Source organism: Saimiri boliviensis, chromosome 10, assembly GCF_048565385.1.
Source record: "Saimiri boliviensis isolate mSaiBol1 chromosome 10, mSaiBol1.pri, whole genome shotgun sequence".
In the NCBI taxonomy this organism is placed as follows: Eukaryota; Metazoa; Chordata; class Mammalia; order Primates; family Cebidae; genus Saimiri; species Saimiri boliviensis.
Genome location: NC_133458.1, coordinates 18,755,773 through 18,775,477, shown reverse-complemented (window position 1 = coordinate 18,775,477; position 19,705 = coordinate 18,755,773). Strand labels below are relative to the sequence as shown.

General features: G+C 41.4%; 1 protein-coding gene, 1 non-coding gene and 1 pseudogene across 5 annotated transcripts in view; all 3 read right to left on the bottom strand.

Moving 5' to 3' along the window:
* Positions 1 to 19,705, bottom strand: part of KIAA1549 (KIAA1549 ortholog) — a 151,534-nt gene that overhangs the window by 10,738 nt on the left and 121,091 nt on the right. For all 4 annotated transcript variants that reach the window (XM_074379018.1, XM_074379020.1, XM_074379019.1 and 1 more), the window contains 2 exons: positions 16,679 to 16,996; positions 6,632 to 6,678 (listed from right to left, as the gene is read on the bottom strand). In XM_074379018.1, the coding sequence (XP_074235119.1) occupies positions 6,632 to 6,678; positions 16,679 to 16,996 (365 nt within the window). The remainder of the gene's footprint in view (positions 1 to 6,631; positions 6,679 to 16,678; positions 16,997 to 19,705) is intronic.
* Positions 4,266 to 6,625, bottom strand: LOC141580034 (small ribosomal subunit protein uS15m pseudogene; annotated as a pseudogene).
* Positions 18,166 to 18,272, bottom strand: LOC120365429 (U6 spliceosomal RNA). The gene has a single exon (XR_005580371.1). It is a non-coding gene; the product is annotated as a U6 spliceosomal RNA (small nuclear RNA).

The following is a 19,705-nucleotide window of genomic DNA, read 5'->3' as shown; positions in this document are numbered from 1 at the left end:
AGATTACCTGGGGTCAGGAGTTCGAGATCATCCTGGCCAACATGGCAAAAACCTGTCTCTACTAAAAATACAAAAATTAGCTTGGGCGTGGTGGCACACGGAAGTAATCCCAGATAGGAGGCGAGGCATGAGAACTGCTTGAACCTGGGAGGTGGAGGTTGCAGTGAGCCGAGATCATGCCACTGCACTCCAACCTGAGCAACAGAGCGAGACTCTGTCTCAAGGAAAAAAAAAAAAAAAAAAAAAAAAAAAGATTAGCAGTTTCACCCACCATTGCTTTGCACTTCAGTAGAAATGTCAATACAATGGAAAAAGGAAAGTAACATCTTACTATCTTACTATATAAAAACTGTCTTGATCTCACAGACTCCCCCTGCCCCCGAAAAGGTCTCAAGCACCCTCCAGGAGTCTCAGAACCCCACCCTGAGGACCACTCTATAGTTCTTTGCAAATGATGCTGAACCAGTAATTCACAGATTTCACCAGTTTGGTCAGAATGCAGACTGACCTGCACTTACTGTCCAGTGTGATTTCTAGAGTGTATCTCATAAACTGAAACCCAGGTTACCTGTGTTACTCTTTTTAAATAACTGCCGCTGTTTTAGATTGGCCTCAGAGAGGGATGTGTGACACCCCTGACTTGATACATCTAAGAGCTTCCCATGAGGCATGCTCCTCCTTCAGGACCTATAAACTGGAGTCCACACCTCACCTAACCACAACCTCTGGACCGTCCACCCACGAACTAGCTCTTCCCATTCACTTAATTCCTCCTTCTCCCCCGCCCCCCACCTCTTGCCTACATTTCCCCCTCTTTATTCTTAACACGGTTTGCAATCCAACACTCTAAAATCCTTTAAAGTGGGTGATTATACGATTCATCATCCACACCACAACACTTTCGAGGGTGAAAGCTATTAATAATGGGACTAACCCGGGTAACTGGACCCGTTTATACGGTCATGGTCCCCATCTCTAACTTCTGTCCTGCATCCCCTGACCTCACCTTGCCAGTGTCACCTTCACTGCTTTTGGACCACAGAGCTGTGTGGTAGGGAAGGCTGGAGAAAAGCAAAGCAAACCGCTCTGAAAATGGTGATGGATTTTTAAAAAAATAGAAAATAAGGTAGGAAGCAGATAACATTCCTTCTTCTGTGTGACTTCTGGTCACTGAAGGGATGGTTGGGTTTGATTTCTGAGATTCACTCTGTTTTACTGCAATGCCAGCTTTGTAATAAACCAATGTCCACACATAGTGGTTGACTGGTCTATTTCCCTTGCCTCACCGCAATGCTGTACCATCTTAATCACGTGACAGTAAGGTACAACATTTAGAATGGTCCAACATCTTCTCCTTCTCTCTCAAGGTGTCTGGGCTATTCTTGGCCCTTTGCATTTCCAGATAAATTTTAGAATCTGTCTGCCAGTTTCCACATATTAAAAAAATTACTGAAATTCTGAATGGGATTGTATTGAATCTACAAATCATAGGAGGAGAAATAACATTTTAAAAATATTGAGTTGCCAATCTGTGAACATCTTTCTTTAGAGGGCTTAAAAGTCTTCTGTTTGCTGCTTATATAAAACAGATTTTTGTAGACTAACTTTATATCCAGTTATTTTGCAATTTAGTTGGCTTGCTATTTGGCAATTTTGCTAAATTCCCTAAATTCTAACAATTTGTGTGTGTTGACATTTTAGGATTTGCTACTACAGAATCATATCATCTGTGAATAATAACAGTATTACTCCTTTCTTTGAATTCTTTACTCTTTTCATGCTTTTCTTGCCTTGTTACAGGGTAATTGTGAATAGAAGTCATGTGCAGGAACGTTTGACTTGTTCTTGCTCTCAGAGAGAAGGCTTTTTAACATTTCACTATTGAGTAATATTTGTCAAGATACCTTTTATCAGAATAGACAAGTTCACTTCTATTCTTTGTTTGCTAAGATTTTTACCATGATTGCATGTTGAATTTTACCACCTGCTGCATCTATTGAAATCACAAGTTTTTCCTCCTTTATTCTCCTTAAAGTAGTAACTTAACACTGCTTGGTTTTTAAATGCTAAATCACCCTTACATTGCTGGAAAGAAATCCAATGTGGTTGTAACATGATATCCTTTTGTATCTACTGCTGAGTTATGCTCACTGATATTTAGTTTCAATTTTTTTATATCTACATTCATGAGAAACTGGCCCTCAATTTCCTTCCTGCAATGTCCTTGTCCTTCTTGCCCTTGACCCTGGTATCAAGGAGATTTTGGTTTTATAAAAGGAATTGAAAAGTGTTCTTTTTGTATTTTGTGGAAGAGTTTGTATAATCCTGGTACCTCTTCCTCCTTCAGTGTTTTTAGTAGAATTCATTGTTGAAGCCGGCTGGACTTGGAGTTTTGTTTGTAGGAAGAACTGTAATCATGATTTCTGCTTTAAACATAGTTAGAGAACTAATCAAGTTTTCTCTTTCTAGAAATTTTTCCGTTCCAAGAAAAAAAAAAAAAATTTGAGACAGGGTCTCACTATGTTGCCCCGGGTAGTTTCAAACTCCTGAGCTTAAGTGATTCTCTCATCTCAGCCTCCAGAGTAGCTGAGATTACAAGCATGCACCACTGCATACAGCCCCAAATTTATTAAGAAAAATGAGTTTATAAAATCTCCTTTTTAATGTCTGTAAGATCTGGATTAAGCGTCCTTTTAATTTCTCTTATTGATAATTTGTTGCACAGATTATTTGATCAAGCTTGTGAGAATCCATCAATTTTATTAGTTTTTAAAGAACTAACTTTTGGCTTTATTAATCCTCTCTTAATGTGGTATTTATTTTCTATTTCATTAATTTATATTAGTAGTAGTATTTCTTTACTTCTACTTCCTTTCCATTTAATTGGATCTTCTTTTTTTATATCTTGAGGTGGATGCTTAGATCACTGATTTTCAGCCACTTTTCTTTCCAATATATGCATTTAAGACAACAAATTTTCCCCAAACACTGCTACAGCTGCATCTCACAACTTCTGATACATTGTATTCTCATTACTATTCATTTTAGGATGTTTCAATTTCCATTTTGATTTCTTCAGTGTACCATAGGTTATTTAGAAGAGTACTAATTAATTTGCAAATAGAAATTTTTCTTTTCTTTTTTTTCAGCTTTCATTTTAGGTTCAGGGGTAGACGCACAGGTATGTTATAAAGGTAAACTCATGCCACAGGGGTTTGTTGTACAGATTATTTCATCACCTAGGTGTTAAGCCTAGTACCCAACAGTTACTCTTTCTGCTCCTTTCCCTCTTCCCATCTTCCACTCTCAAGTAGGCCCTAATGTCTGTTGTTCCCCTCTTTGTGTCTGTGAGTTCTCGTCATTTAGCTCACACTTACAAGTGAGAACATGCTGTATTTGGTTTTCTGTTCCTGCATTAGTTTGCTAAGGATAATGGCATCTGGCTCCATCCATGTTCCTGCAAAGGACATGATTTTGTTCTTTTTTATTGCTGCATAGTATTCTATTGTGTATGCATACCACTTTTTTTTTTTTTTTTTTTTATCTAGTCTGTCACTCATGGACATTTAGGTTGATTCCATGTCTTTGCTATTGTGAATACTGCTTCCAGGAATATTTGCATGGATGCTTCTTTACAGCTGAACAATTTATATTCTTTTGTGTATCTACCCATTAATGAATTGCTGGGTCAAAAGGTAGTTTCGTTGTTTGTTTGTTTGTTTTTTAACATCAATTACATTACATTTATTTAAATATACTAATCAAAACACATCTTATGAAGCATCTTTTCCGTGACAATCTGGTCTGTGCCGGATCCACTCTGTGCCAGTGTTTTCTGACACCAGTTGGTAGTTCTGTTTTTAGGTCTTTGAGGAATCGCCACACTGCTTTCCACAATGGTTAAACTAATTTACACCCTCACCAACAGTATTCCCTTTGCTCCACAACCTCGCCAGCATCTGTAATTTTTGACCTTTTAATAATAGACATTCTGAGCTGGTATGAGGTGATATCTCATTATAATTTTGATTTGTAGTTCTCTAATAACCAGGGATACTGAGCTTTTTTTCATGTTTGTCAGCCACATGTATGTCTCCTTTTGAAAAGTGTCTGTGTCCTTTGCCCACTTTTTAATGGGGTCGTTTGTTCTTTTTCTTGTAAATTTAAGTTCCTTATAGATGCTAGGTATTAGGCCTTGGTCAGACGCATAATTTGCAAATATTTTCTCCCATTCCATAGGACAGACAATCTATAGAATGGGAGAAAATATTTGCAAACTAGAGCCTTTGCCGTGCAGAAGCTCTTAAGATTAATGAGATCCCATATGTCAATTTTTGCTTTTGCTGTGATTGCTTTTGGTGTCTTCACGAAATCTTTACTCATTCCTTTGTACAGAATGCTACTGCCTAGGTTGTCTTTCAAGGTTTTTATAGTCTTGGGTTTTATCTTTTATGATTTGTTCTAAGTTAATTCTACTAGGATTAATAAATACACTCTGCGTGATTTCACTTCTTGAAATTTGTTAAGATTTGTTATGGTCCAGCATATGGTAAATTTTTTAAAATACATTTTAAAGGAAGATGCATTTTACAGTTGAGTCCAGGGTTCTATATACATCAATTAGGTCAAATTGATTAATCATGTTGTTCCAATCTTCTATATCCTTTCTGTATCTTTGTATTTTCTGATGTGTCTCTCATAAGTCAAATATATTTTTTAAAAATCAAATCTAATAACCTTTGTTTTTTAATTGAAATCTCTGGTTATTAACATTTAATGTAATTAATTACAGATCTGGATTTAGAAATCTATCATTTAAAATTATCTTTCTGCATGTCCTGCAAATTCTAAGTTCTTTCTTCTCCTATTTTCTACCTTCTTTTGGATTATTTTATTCTTCCTTATTATTTTACATTTAAGCATTCTTTTAGTGAGCCTAGACCTACACTAGAATCCTTCACTTATAACAGTCTAACCTAAAGTAGTACATTTACATCTTCCTGGACAATGGACCTTAGCTCCATATTAAGCCTGAGTGTAATTATTTTAAAATCTGTGTCTGATGACTCCACTGTCTGGATCCCCTGTAGTTCTGCTTCTATTGTCTATTTCTTTTAATTGAAAAAAAAAACAAACTGTATTTTCTTTTCTTCTCATATGCCTGGGTGTGGGCGTGGGTGTGTGTGTAGAAGCAGGGAGCTACTATAGCAATAATGTAAGGCCCAGAGTGACGTTATCTTCTTCTAAAAGGGGTGTTCATTTGTTTCTGCCAGGGAGCAACACCAATCCACTTTCAAACACTGCCTGCAGGGACTGATCTACTTATGACTCACCCTTACTCCTAGAGCGTAAGCCCTAAAGGTCCAAACTCAAAGCTCTGGATGTTTGCCAGGGTCTCCCCTCGTGCTCCCAGCCCCAGGAGTCTGTCAAAGGCTTTGCCTGGCTTCCCAGCTGCCTCTTCTGGAATCTGCAGGTGTCCCTGGGGGAAAAGTGGCCCAAGAAGCAGGGCTCATGCTTCTGGGTTTCCTGGATCTTGGTCCTACACCGCTTCACTGCCCTGTTAACTTTTTTTTTCTTTAAATGATCAAACAATTTATTGGTTGTCTCTGAGTGTCTCTGGTCCGGCTTTGGTAGGACTGTCTGGGTTCCTCTGCTTTGTTCGTTTTGTTCCTCTGCTTTGCTTGTTAAAGAGGCTTTAAGGCCCTTTTCTGCTTCTCCAGCTTTTGAGTTTCCTGGAAAACCTTCCCAAAGACATCACAGCTGGTGTTAACGGAGGTTTTTGAGCATCTTTTTCCTCTGGTCAATGCTCATCAGCAAATAGCGTTTGTGTGCTTTGTCCTTTCAATGTTTCTGCAGGTGTTCTTCATAACTGCTGATGTTGATGATCAAGGCAACAATTCTCACCTCCAGGATCTGGTGTCCTCAGGGTTTGCAGCAATTTTCATCAACTGTTCTTGCCTGACTTTTAGCTTCTCCTTTGTGTTGGCCATTTCCAAAGACAAGAGTCTTCTCACAACATCATCAACCTTCTCAATTCCAGGGACATTCTGGTAGTCTTTGAGCAGCGTAGAAGGAGGTGGGTCATCATCTCGCCTGGCTGGGCTGGTTTCTGGATGACATACCTGCTGCACGGCCCGGAGGAGGAGACTTCGAGGTTGCAAGCCCTGCTGGCTGGAATGAAACCTGGCACTCCCACTGCCCAGCAGCCCGGGAACTGGGGCCTGAATCAAACTCAGCGCCCTCCACGCAGCCCTCAGCATGGTGACCGCTCACCTCCGCGGGGTGCGCGCTGCGGCCGCCATCCCCTTTGCGGCACAGACCGGGTTACATGAGCGTCGCCATGCTGGCCCAAGCTCGACCAAAATCCTCTCTGGGGTTTTTAACGTTAATATCTTGTTCAGCTTTTCCAGTTGTCCTCAGCAGGAGGGTTGGTCCAAATGACCTAGTCTGTCATTACTGGAAGCAGAACTTAAATTCCAACTTTTTTTCCTTCCTCTTCTGGTTAGATCAAGAGAATATACAACTCAGAGTTTTGTATGTGCTCATATTAGCTAAAATTAGTGAATTTATAAAATTTTTAAAAACAGCCTATGTGAAAAAGTGGTAATACATCCTGTTTTGAAAACCTTACCTTGACAATGGACCCGTTGGGGGAGTCATTCCATAGTCTTCATATCTCTGGAAGACATTCAAAATAACATGAAGATTAATATTTAATACTTATTATAAAGTGACAACAGCAAACGTAACTTCAGCTTTACAGGATCAACTATCAAAAGAATTATTTTCTCATTAAATCTTAGCATGTTAGCGGGCACTCTGCCACCAAGTGATGCTGCAGCTTTCAGTTCAGGGACCTGCGCTACCAGACTTCAGAAAAGACACAACTAATTTCTAGATCTTTCCTTCTTTTTCATATTACAACTACAAATATGAATAACTGGCAGGCTTTCTGTGTCTGCTCTTCCCTACAGATCCATCTGTATCTTCTGCTGCAAACCTTTATCTTCTGCTAAAAGGTAGGCATGAGGGCCCACATTTAGCACAGCGACTCCAACCACACGAGCCACAAAGATCAGCAGACCCAGTGGGTGCCCAGCACCTATTCAAATACCTCAAGCAACTAAAGTATAAAATGCTGTCTCATGGTGTAGAATGCTGCAAAACAATTAAACCAGAAACTAGGGAGGCTGTAAAAGACAAAGGCAGCACCTTCTGTTTCTGACTCGTTTTCTGGTCCCCAGGAGACCCAGCTATATTTTCTGCCTGTAAGTTCCATAAGGTGCCTCCTGTATTTTTCGGTCAACTCGCTTTCCTTGAGCTAATGTGAACTAGCCAAGTGTTCTTTGACTAAAACAATATGCCACATGATTTAAAGAAATACACATCTAAGAAATCTGTTGTATTCCTCGTGAAATCAACATATCCTAACCCTAATATATGTGGGACTCTTATTTCAATATTTCTTTTCAGTAACTTGAATTGTTATTTTTGGAATCAGCTATTTCAGCAGAACGGTAACTGTGGGCAGAGTTTGTCCATCTGCAGTCAGTTGGAACCAATGGTTTGTCTGAGATGAGTAAGTCAGCCTTGCTTCTGAACTTGCGATGACATTTTTCTTTTTCCAAGCTGTCATTTACAGAATTAGTATTTTGTGTTAATCACTGTATGAGAATTAACGCAGGCCCACAACATCACTAACAAAGTACTCACTGCTTCGTTTTATGGATGAAACCAACTCACAAAGAAATTAGGTGATTTCCTCCTGCAGTCTTTTGGACTCCAAAGACCATGCTTTTCATCAGTCCCCTAGCACTGCCCATGGTTTCCCAAACCAGACACTCTCCTGTGAACAAATATCTATTTTGTGAGGAAAAAAGTAGAGGCTTTGGAGTCAGACAGACTGGCTTAACATCCCTGGGCCTATTCCTTTATGCCAAGAGAATACAATGATCTCCACATTCATAGAGTTCTGAGGGGATTATTAAATATGAAACTGTGGTCAGATGACTTCATCTGCTGATCCTCTGCTTCCATCCCCTTGGCTGTCATGTGGAACCTTGTGGAGTTCTTCAACTGAGGCAAAACAAGGGGAAGCGGGTGATGGACGAAGGCAGGAAGAGAAGGAAAAGAAGCTTCCACTCTTTTTCCAAATAATTAAAGGGAGATCTGAGACTCCAGAGAGGTTATTCACGAGATGACAGTGGCTCCAACTACTGTCCCGGTGTGGATGGATTTGAGAGGAAGAATCAGCAAAGCTCTGGCATGTTTAAATGGCCCTAGCTTTCCATACCTTTCCTTCGCAGCACCTGGTCTGTCATTTCGACTGCTCCCTCTCACGTGCACGTCACACGTGCCTGACAAAGCCCTGGTCTTCATCAATCCCAATGCATATACTTGGGTATTGAATGTTGATCAATGAAACTCAAGAACTTTAATTACAACCACTGCAATTGCATGATACTCAATCTCAACCAGCCTCAAGGCTAAGAAATAATTCCTATGTCCCTCATCTGTGTTGTCTCATTCTCCGTAACAGGTCTTTCAAATCTCTACTCTCCCTTAAACCTCTGGCCCTGCCACATTTCTCCTCTCATTCTCAATGGATGACTCTGCCTTCTCTGCTGTGAGGATTAAAGTCCTGAGATGGCTGGTTCCTCAACCTCCTGCCAGCCAGCTGCAAGCTGATTTCAGCTCTGCCCAACCTTTCCTTCCTCTTTCCCATTACATTAGAAGAACTATATCCCCTCATTTCTAAAGAAAGCGCCTCTGCTGGTATTCCAGATTCGTCTCTTCCCCTTTGTGAACTGTCAAACTCTTCTGCCCTGGCTCGGTACCATCAGCCATTAAACATGCTGAAGACCTGCTGATTCCTCCTCTTGGATTTATCAACTGCATTGCGCTAGCACAAGCCACCAACTCTCTCACCAAAAGTATTACAACAGCTTTCTACTGGTCTCTCTGCTTCTGACAACCATTCTTCACTCTGCAATGGGACTGATCTTTCAAAAAGGCATGCCTAATTATGTCTCCACCTGCTCAAAACCCTTTCATGTGCAGCCATCACCCTCAGGATGAGGTGTAGGCTCCATAACCATCAGGTTCTTGCTTTTCCTCTCCTGCCTCATGTCTCACCACTTTTAGTGCCCACTCTGTACTACTCAGCCAGAACTCACTTCACTGCTTAGAACAGGCGCCCCCAGACTACGGCCTGCGGGCCGCATGAGGCCATTTATCCGCCCCCCTGCCGCACTTCAGGAAGGGGCACCTCTTTCATTGGTGGTCAGTGAGAGGAGCACAGTATGTGGCGGCCCTCCAACGGTCTGAGGGACAGTGAACTGGCCCCCTGTGTAAAAAGTTTGGGGACGCCTGGCTTAGAACATACTGTAATGGTTAATTTTATGCATCAACTTGACTGTGCCACAGATACCCCAGATGTCTGGTTAAACATTATTTCTGGGTGTGTACGAAGGGTGTTTCACGAAGAGATTAATATTTGAATTGGTGGACAGTAAGGCAGCCCTCCCCAATATGGGTGGGCATGTTCCAATCTGTTGAAGGCCTGAATAGAATAAAAAGATGGAGGAAGATTGGATTTGGGCTTCCTCTGCCTGACTGCATGAGCTGGAACATCAATCTTCTCCCATCCTTGAAGCCCCTGGTTCTCAAGCTTTCAGATTCAGACTGGAATCCACCTCTCAGGACTTCAGACTACACCACTGGCTTCCATGGGTTTGCAGTTTGCAGAGAGCAGATCATGGGATTCTCAGCCATATTTACATGAGCTGATTCCTCATAATAAGTACATTTTTCTCTCCCTGCCTCTCTCTCTCTCTCTCTCTCTCTCTCCACACACACACACACACACACACACACACACACACACACGGGGGTGCACATGCACACCTAGTTCTATTTCTCTGGAGAACCCTATTTTAAATAGTAGACCCTACATGTGAATGGATAAACAAATGTGGTATATCCATAAATGGAATACTATTTTATGCTGCTATTTTCTTTGGGTCTATTTTAAATAAATCTGTACAAGTCTCTATATGAAAATATGCTTTTGTTTCTCCTGGGTAGATACTTAGGAATAGAATATTGGTTCATGTGGTAGGATATATGTTTAACTTTTTAAAGAGACTGCCAAACTGTTTTTCAAAGGGATTGTGCTATTTTACATTTCCGCCAGCAGTTCATAAGACTTCCAGTTGTTCACATTCTCATCAACATAATTGTAGATTTATTTGTACATGCAATTTTATCAGTTTTTGCTTAATGTATTTTGAAGCTCTATTACTATGTATATAAACATGTAAGACTTTATGTTTTTCAGATGAACTGACCACTTCATTATGAAATGATCTTCTTAATCTTTAATAATATTCTTTACTATGAGAGGTACTTTGGTTCATATTAACACAGCCACGCCAGCTTTCTATGATTAGTGGTAGTATGGCATATCTTTCTCCAAACTTTTCTCCATACTTCTCCTTAATACCCATTTGTATCTTTGCATTTAATGAAAATTTCTTGTAGGCAGCATATACTCAAATCTTCCTTTTTTTCCAAACTGACAAGCTCTGCCCTTTAATAGGGATGTTTAGACTATTTATATGTAATATGATTACTGATAGGGCTGGATTTAAATCAACCATATTGGTATCTGTTTATCATTTTTCCTATCTGTGCTTTATTGCTTTCACTTCCTTTTCTGCCTTATTTTGTGCTTTTAAAAAATGATTTCATTTTGACTCCTTTGTGGCTTATTCATGGTTTCCATTATGCATTTTTCACTTATCACAGTCTACCAGTAAGCACTATTATCCTGCTTCCTTAGAACAATAGAACATTAAAATAGCAAACTTCCATTTCTCCTTTCTTGGCCTTTTGTGCTGCTGTTTCATATATTTACTTCTATATATTTATTACCCCCCACAATATATGCTTATTACTTTCATTTTAAAGAGTCAATCCTTTTTTAAGTTTTAAATAATGAAGAGAGGGTTTTAAAAAATAATTCCCCACACACATATTTACACTTCCACTGTTTTTCATATACTTATGTAGATTCAGGTCTTCATATGGTATCACGGTACTTCTGCCTTAAAGATTTCTTGTAACATTTCTTATAATGCATGTCAGCTGGTGATGCATTATTTCAGCTTCTGTATGTCTGAAAACGTTTTTATTTCACCTTAGTTTTTGAAAGATATTTTTGTTAGATACAGAATTCTAGGTTAATCATTTGGTCCTTCCGTTCTTTGAAGATTTGTTTCACTGTCTTCTGGACAATGAGACTTCCTCTGTCATCCTTATCTTTGTTCCACTGTATATAATGAGTTCTTGTTCTCCGTTGCTTTTAAGATCTTTTTGATTCGTTTGAAGCAATTTAGACTATGGCCTTTTTTGGTATAGTTTTCTTCATGTTTTTTTACACAGTGTTCACCAACCAACGGATCTGTGGATTTTCAGTTTCCACCAAATTTGGAAAATGTTGGGCCATTATATCTTTTTAAGAACAATTCTATTGGGTATGTTTGAAGTTTATAACGTAATAGTACTGGCTACATACAGATAGTAAAATGGTTACTTACAGCGAAGCAAATTAACATATTTATCACCTCACATATATTTTTGGGACAGAAGTAGCTAAAATCTACTTATTTAACAAAATCCTCAATATAATCAAATTTTATTAACTATAGTCCTCATTTGGCACTTTGGATCTCTAGACCTGCTTATCCTACACATCCCCTACTTTGTATCCTTCCATCTCCGTCTCCCTTCCTTGCCCCTCCCACCTCTAGTACTTTTTTTTAAGATTTCACATGTAAGCGAGATCATGCAATGTTTTTCTTTCTGTTTCTGGCTTATTTCACTTAGCATAATGTCTTCCAGATCCATCCATGTTGTAGCAAACAGCAGGATCTCCTTTTTAAAGGATAAATAATATTCCATTGTATACATACACAACATTTTCTTTATCTATTCATCCATCAATGGATGCTTAGGTTATTTTCATATCTTGGCTATTGTGAATAGTGCAGAAATGAACATGGGAATGCAGATATCATTAAAAGATGGTGATTTTACCTTCTTTGGGTACATACCAGGAACAGGGATTCCTGGGTCATGTGGTAGTTCTATTTTTAATTTCTTAAGGAACCTCTACACTACTTTCCGTGATGGCTATACCAATCTACATTGCCATTAACAGGGTACGAGGGTTCCCTTTTCTCCACATCCTTGCTAACATTTATTATTTCTTAACTTTTTTGATAATACTCATTCTAACAAGTGTGAGCAGTATCTCCTAAAGGGTTTTGTTTTGTTTTGAGACAGAGTCTTGCTCTGTCACTCAGGCTGGAGTGCAATGGCATGATCTTGGCTCACTGCAACTTCTGCCTCCTGGGTTCAAATGATTCTTGTGCCTCAACCACAACAGCTGGATTACCAGCATGCACCACCATGCCCAGCTAATTTTTGTATTTTTAGTAGATACGGGGTGTCACCATATTAGCCAGATGGGTCTTGAACTCCTGAGCTCAAGCAATCTGCCTGTCTCAGCCTCCCAAAGTGTTGGGATTACTTACAGGCGTGAGCCACTGCACCCAGCCTCACAGAGGTTTTAATTTGTATTTCTCTGATGACAAGTGATATTGAACACTGTTTCATATACCTGTTGGCCATTTTCATGTCTTCTTTGGAAAAATGTCTGTTCAAATCCTTTGCCTATTTTTAAATTGGATTATTTATTTTTCCGCTATTGAGTTGTAAGAGTTTTTTAAAATAAATTTTTGATACTAAGTCTTTATCAGACATGTGGTATAAGAATTTTCCATTCCGTAGGTTGCCTTTTTCACGGAAACATTTTCAATGTTTTCCTCTGCTGTGCAGAGCTTTTTCGTTTGATGCAGCACCATTTATTTATTTTTGCTTTTATAACCTGAGCTTTTGGTGTGATATCCAAAAAATCATCACCAAGGTCAATGTCAAAGAGCTTTTCCCCCATGTTCTCTTCTAGGAGTTTTATAATTCGGTTCTTACACGTACGTCTTTTATTCATTTTGAGTTGATTTTTGTGTACAGGAGTCCAACTTCAGTCTTTTGCGTGTGGAAATCTAGTTTTCCCCTCATCATTTACTGAGCAGACTGTGCTTTTCCCATTGCGTCCTCTTGCTGCCCCTGTCAAACGTTAGCTGACCACATACGTGTGGATTTATTCGTGGGCTCTCTGTTCTGTTCCACTGGTGTGTGTTTCTGTTTTTATGCCACTACCATACCGTTTTTCTTACTACAGCCCACTAGTTTTTTTCTTCTGCAATATGTACTCTGCCTTCAATCCCATCCAGTATATTTTTTCATCTCAGAGACTGTAGCTTTTATTTCTAAGCTTGATTGTCCTTTAATATTTTCAATGCTTCTAGTTAATGTGTATACTCTTTCCTCTAGCTTCTTTAATCTATGGAACTCCATTGTAAGAATTCTTTTAATATCCTGTCTACTAGTTCTTTTTTTTTTTCTTTCTTTCTTGTTTTTTTTTTTTTTTTTTTGAGACAGGGTCTTGCTCTGTCACCCAGGCTGGAGTGCAGTGGTGCAATCATGGCTCACTGCTGTAGCCTCAGCCTCCCAGGGTCAAGTGATCCTCCCACCCTAGCCTCCTAAGTAGTGCTCAGCTAATTTTTATACCTTTTTGTAGAAATAGAGTCTCACTGTGTTGCCCAGGTTAGTCCTGGCTCAAATAATCCTCCTGCCTCAGTCTCCCAAGATGCCAGGACTACAGGTGTGAGCCACTGCATACCGCGTGTCTACTAATTCTATCATGTGTGTCACTTTCTTGCTTCTTCATTTGTCTGTTTAGTTTGATTTGATGCAGACATTATTAATTTTACCTTACTGACTGCTGCATATTTTTGTGTTTCTATAAATATTCTTGAGTTTTGCTTGGGTTTAGATGTCATGCTTTTGTGGTTTGTTAGGTGGAACCAGAACAGCTTTAAGGCAAAATGCTTCCGAGTACTCTAACTGATGTTGCATGAATCATGCAATTTCCACTGACTGCTGGGAAAGAAACTGTATTCACCTGCTCAGGCTGCCATAACAAAATACCTTAGAACTGGTGGATGAAGACAACAGAAACTTATTTTCTGGTAGTTGTGGAGACTGGAATGTCTTACATCAACGTCTGGCAGTGTTCAGTTTCAGGTGAGGGCTTTCTTCCTGGCTTGCAGATAGTTGCCTTCTCTGTGTTCTAACCTGGTTGGACAGAGAGCTCTGGAGTCTCTTCCTCATCTTCTAAGGGCAGCTGTTGTATTGAATGGGGACTCTACCCCTATAGCCTCATTTGCTCTTAATCACCTCCCTAAAGGCCCTTATCTCCAATGCGGTCACGTGGAGGGTTACGGCTTCAACTTGTGATTTTGGGGAGGACACAGTTCAATCCATAGCAACAGCTTATTCCCAGGCCTGTGTGAATTTTGAGGATTGTTTTTTTCTGATCTTTTTGGGGGGCTCTTTTGGGTAGTTTCTGTGCACCCATAAACCAATCAGTACTCAAAGATTCTCTGCAGATGCCTACAATCCTGCTCGGGGCATCTCTCTCCTTTCCTGTACTCTCTCTTGTGAACTTCAGCTGCCTTTTCCTCCCCAGACTTCCAAACTCCATTTCTTCAACTCAGGGAGACCACAGGGCTCTGCCTGGGGTGCTAGCCCCTGCACCATGACTACAAACTCCCGACATAAGCTGGAGCAACTGGAGGGCTCAATTCACTTCTCATTGATACCTGTCCCTTCTAGTCTAATGTCTAATGTCATGTCACCCAGATACTCCTTTAAGTGTTTTTGTTTTCCTTTTTTTTTTTTTTTTTTTTTTGAGACGGAGTCTCACTCTTTGGCCCAGGCTGGAGTGCAGTGATGTGATCTCGGCTCACTGCAACCTCCACCTCCTGGGTTCAAGCAATTATCTGCCTCAGCCTCCCGAGTAGCTGGGATTACAGGTATGCACCATCATCCCCAGCTAATTTTTTGTATTTTAGTAGAGACAGGGTTTTACCATCTTGGCCTGGCTGATCTTGAACTCCTGACCTCGTGATTCACCTGCCTTGGCCTCCCAAAGTGCTGGAATTACAGGCATGAGCCACTGCGCTCAGCCCTCCTTTCAGTGTTTTCATGTTTCAGGAAGGAAGGTAAACCCAGGCTCTGTTCCTCCCTCTTGTCCAAAAGAAGCCTGTCCCATACACTTTAATTTCTGTGCCTCTGCTATACTTCCCACCACCTGCAACATTCTTCAACTGACAACCACTAATTATCCTTGAGACTTCCACAGAGATGCTATTTCGTCCAGAAAAGTCCTTCGCAAAAGACCTCAAGGCTCTGCGAGATGCCCCTCCCACATCACCTCCTCCTGCCATGGCACCTTCCATGCTGTACTGGAATTACAGTCTCGATTGTCCACAGAGCCTCGATTGTCTCAGAGCCTCCAGTGGAATGCAAGAACCGGAGGACAGGAGCCTGTACTGGACACTACTCTATCTCCAGCACCCAAGCAGAGGACCTACAATCCAGCCGGTGCTTTGTAAATATATTTGACTGGATAAGCAAATGAGTAAAGTTTAGTGACCAGATGGCAGCGGTATCCACATTTATCACCGAGGTTTGCTCTGTACCACACATTTCCTGAATTATAAACCAGCTATAATTTTGAAGATATCTGTTGGAACAAGCTATATATTAAAATTAAAAACAAGGATGATTCGATTGACTGGTATTCCCACCCCACCCCACATGACAGCAGGTACCCACACTGTAGGCTCCATGCCTCCCATGCCCCGAAAGAAACAAGCTATTGCTAAAGGCCTGCTTTGAAAATTCAAATCCATTTCAGAGGTAAAAAATATTTTACCATATGGTTATTGCCACTCAATTTCACCATCACAACGTGGACCAGTATAAACACTCTCTGTCTAATAAATTCATACCATGACCTATTAACTTCTCTTCAGTGTCAAATCTTAGTCCAATCATTTCATCTAAAATTAGCAGAAAATAATGTTAGCTTTACTTCCTTGAGTTTTACTTCTCCGTCTCTCAGGAAGGTAAACTTGAAAGGACTGTCTAAGAAAAACATAAATGATAACCAAGGCAGACGAAATGCTGAAATGTCAACCCCTAAGACGGGAAGCTGACATTTGAAGGTGGCTGTCACTGCCCACATGGGGACTGGCTGCCTATAGTCCCGGAACCTCAGGGGTCTCTCCAGTACCAGGTGGCTGTAGAAGAAGCTGAATGATCTGGATACATTCTAAACTGCAACTTTTCTGGGGACATCAACAAGGATGCATTCGACAGTTACCCCACCTCCATTCCATGATACTGTGAGGAACCCAGAAAGAAGCTTCCATAAAATCCCCCTCCATTCCTCTGCAAAGCAAAAGTCCTCCCGCCTTGGGCTCCTACATTTCTGGGATTACAGGCATGAGCCTGTAAACCTGCGTAAAAGGATACTTCCAACATGAAGAATTAATATAGTAGAAGATCAAAACTAAGACCCATCATCCGTGTTTTAATTCTTACCAAAATGCAGCCACAGTTTTGTGTGGAGCTTCAAAGCGTGGCAGTCAGGCAACAAAGCTTTAACATCTTGCCCACCAGAGAATTCTAGGCCAGTACTTACACTGCAGGGGTTGTTGGTCGTCTGGGCTGGGCTGTAGAAAGACCCCCACTGGGTGGCTCGCCTCTCTTCCCGGGAAGGGGTGCTGTTCACCGGCAGGCCCGGTGGGACTCCTGGGCCCGCACCCGTGGCGTTGGCAGGCTGGCTGCTGGAGGCCACGAGGGCAAAGGCGTCGTCCAGGAGGGAGTGCATGGTCTGACGTGCCTCCTCGATGGATGGCTGCGGTGGGATGTACTGGGAGGCCGGGAAGGGAAGGGCTGGATACCTCCCCAGTTCCACTGAGGATGGCGTCTGCACATCGGCTGGGAGGTCAGGATCCGACTACAGTGGGAAATGGCAAAGGAAGAATCACACATGAGTTTTTGTGGCAACCCTCAACGGTTTTCCTGACACTGAGGAGAAGTTCTATCCTAAGAATTACAAACTGACAGTTGAGGCTGCGCCCAGTGGCTCACACCTTGAATCCCAAGACTTTGGGAGGCTGAGGTGGAGGAGCACTTGAGGCCAGGAGTTCAAGGCCAGCCTGGGCAACATAGTGAGATTCCAGCTCGAAAGAAGAAAGAAAGAAAAAGAAAGAAAGAAAGAAAGAAAGAAGGAAAGAAGGAAAGAAGGAAAGAAGGAAAGAAGGAAAGAAAGAAAGAAAGAAAGAGAAAAGAAAAGAAAGAAATTAGCCAGGTATGGTCATGAAAGAAATTAGCCAGGTATGGTCATGTGCACCTGTAGTCCCAGTTACTTGGGAGGCTGAAGTGAAAGGATAGCTTGAGCCCAGGAATTTGAGGTTGCAGTGAGCTATGATCACATCATGGTACTATAGCCTGGATGACAGAGTGAGACCCTGTCTCAAAAAAATTTAAAAAATGACATCTGAGGAACGTGCATGACATTTCATGGGAAGGAATGGGGAGGCCTGAATCAGAAAAACATTGGCAACATTCAACAATCAGTTTTTCAATAACACTCTATTTCCAAAGCATTTCAGTGCCTGGAAATGAACACTTTTACTGAAAGCTCCTAAACAGCCAAAAAATGTATTTCAAAGTATATGTACTGAAAAAAAACTAGTAAAATTTCCATAAATAGAAGCCAAAAAGTAAAGCAGTCTATTGACTGTCAGAAAATAGCCTTACATACCCTTAAAAGGTCAAAACTTTCAAAATTATGCATATTAAAACTATGTATGTGGGCTGGGTACAGTGGCTCACACCTGTAATCCCAGCAACATGGGAGACCAAGGCAGGAGGATCATTTCCAGGGAGGCCAGGAATTTGAAACTAACCTAGGCGACATAGCAAAACCCCCATCTTTACAAAAAATTGCTTAAAAGTTTGCTGAGGGTGGTGGTGAGCACCTGCAGGTCTGGCTACTTGCGAGGCTGAGGCAGGAGAAATCTCCCGAGCCTGGGAGGTGGAGGTGGCAGTGAGCTATGATTGCCCCACTGCATCCCCGCCTGGGTGACAGAGAGACCGAGACTCTTTTTTTTTTTTTAATTTTTTTCTATGGAAAACTTCATGAATTTGGATGTCATCCTTGCGCAAGGGCCATGCTAATCTTCTCTGTATCGTTCCAATTTTAGTATATGTGCTGCCGAAGCGAGCACCCTAGACTCTTAAAAAAAAAATTCAGTATATTGTGTAAGCAATTACAATATTTTACGAAAACTATTCAGAACCATTTGTCTTTAAAATGAAGGTATCTCTGGATCACGAGTCATTAAGAAAGGTTTCAATTATGTTCTCTACCTACTGTTTAAGAGGTAGGAATATAAGCAACAATAAAGATTTTTTAAACTCTTATTTTGAGGCTGGGCGCAGTGGCTCATGCCCGTAATCCCGCAATTTGGGAGGCCGAGGTGAGCGGATCATGAGGTCAAGAGATCAAGACCATCCTGGTCAACAAGATGAAACTCCATCTCTACTAAAAATACAAAAATTAGCTGGCTGTGGTGGCATGCACCTGTAGTCCCAGCTACCTGGGAGGCTGAGGCAGAAGAATCTCTTGAACCCGGGAGGTGGAGGTTGCAGCGAGCAGAGATTGCGCCACTGCACTCCAGCCTGGCGACACACTAAGACTCTATCTCCAAACAAAAAAAGAAAAGAAAAAAAAATCTCATTTCTCAATACTGTTATGAGGAAAACATGGTCGTAATCTACACTGGGCAAACTGTAAGAGACAAAATTAGGAACCAACGGAAGCAGAGTCCTTTCTGGTCTTACAGGCTCCACAAGCCCAAACAGCAAGGTGACTGCAGCATCACAATGAAGAGAGAAGAGGTTCTGCTCAAGGGGCTGGGGACCCCATCTCCTCTGTGAGGAAGGGTGGGCAGCCTCTATCTAGAATGCTTCACTTGCTACGTGCCTGCAGTTTAGCCCAGCGAGGTGGACCATCGTACTCAAGGGGCCAAGGAAGACATTCCCTTACCGTCTGGATCAGTGAGTCTATTACAAAGATAAACGACTCCACAGACATAGTCTTCACCTTAACCCCCTGTCTGGAAAATGCTTCCTAACAGGTGATCAGTTATTATTCCTGCCAGCGTGAAGGCCAGTAGGTTCTTAACTCCAAACTGAGACTGAACGGAACTCGTAAAACCACGGTCAGCCCACAGACAGGTTTTACTGGGCCTGCACACTCTTTTCATGGATAACCATTATTTTAAACATCTGGAAATTTCATATTAACACTCAGACTTCTGGGATCTTTTTGTAGAGTCTGAGGCTCCGGCATGACCAGGCCCTCACCGCACACAGGAACCACCAGCTGCCGGGAAGCAGCGACTGCCCTTGTGGGGTGAGGCAGGTGCTCTGCTCTTCTCTCCACGGCAGTCTCGACCAGTGACCTCCCTCTCATGCACGTGACACGCTTGGGCTTATGAGTCCACTTCTCCCAAATCGCAATATCCCAGTAGAGGTTCTACTAAGTGAGATTTGTCCTTAAGGAATTCTAAGTGAGAATGTGGAGCCCCAAGGTGGCCTCTGGTTGATGATGTCACCTTGGAAGGAACCTGTGCTCCTTTCTTATGGGGGATAAAGG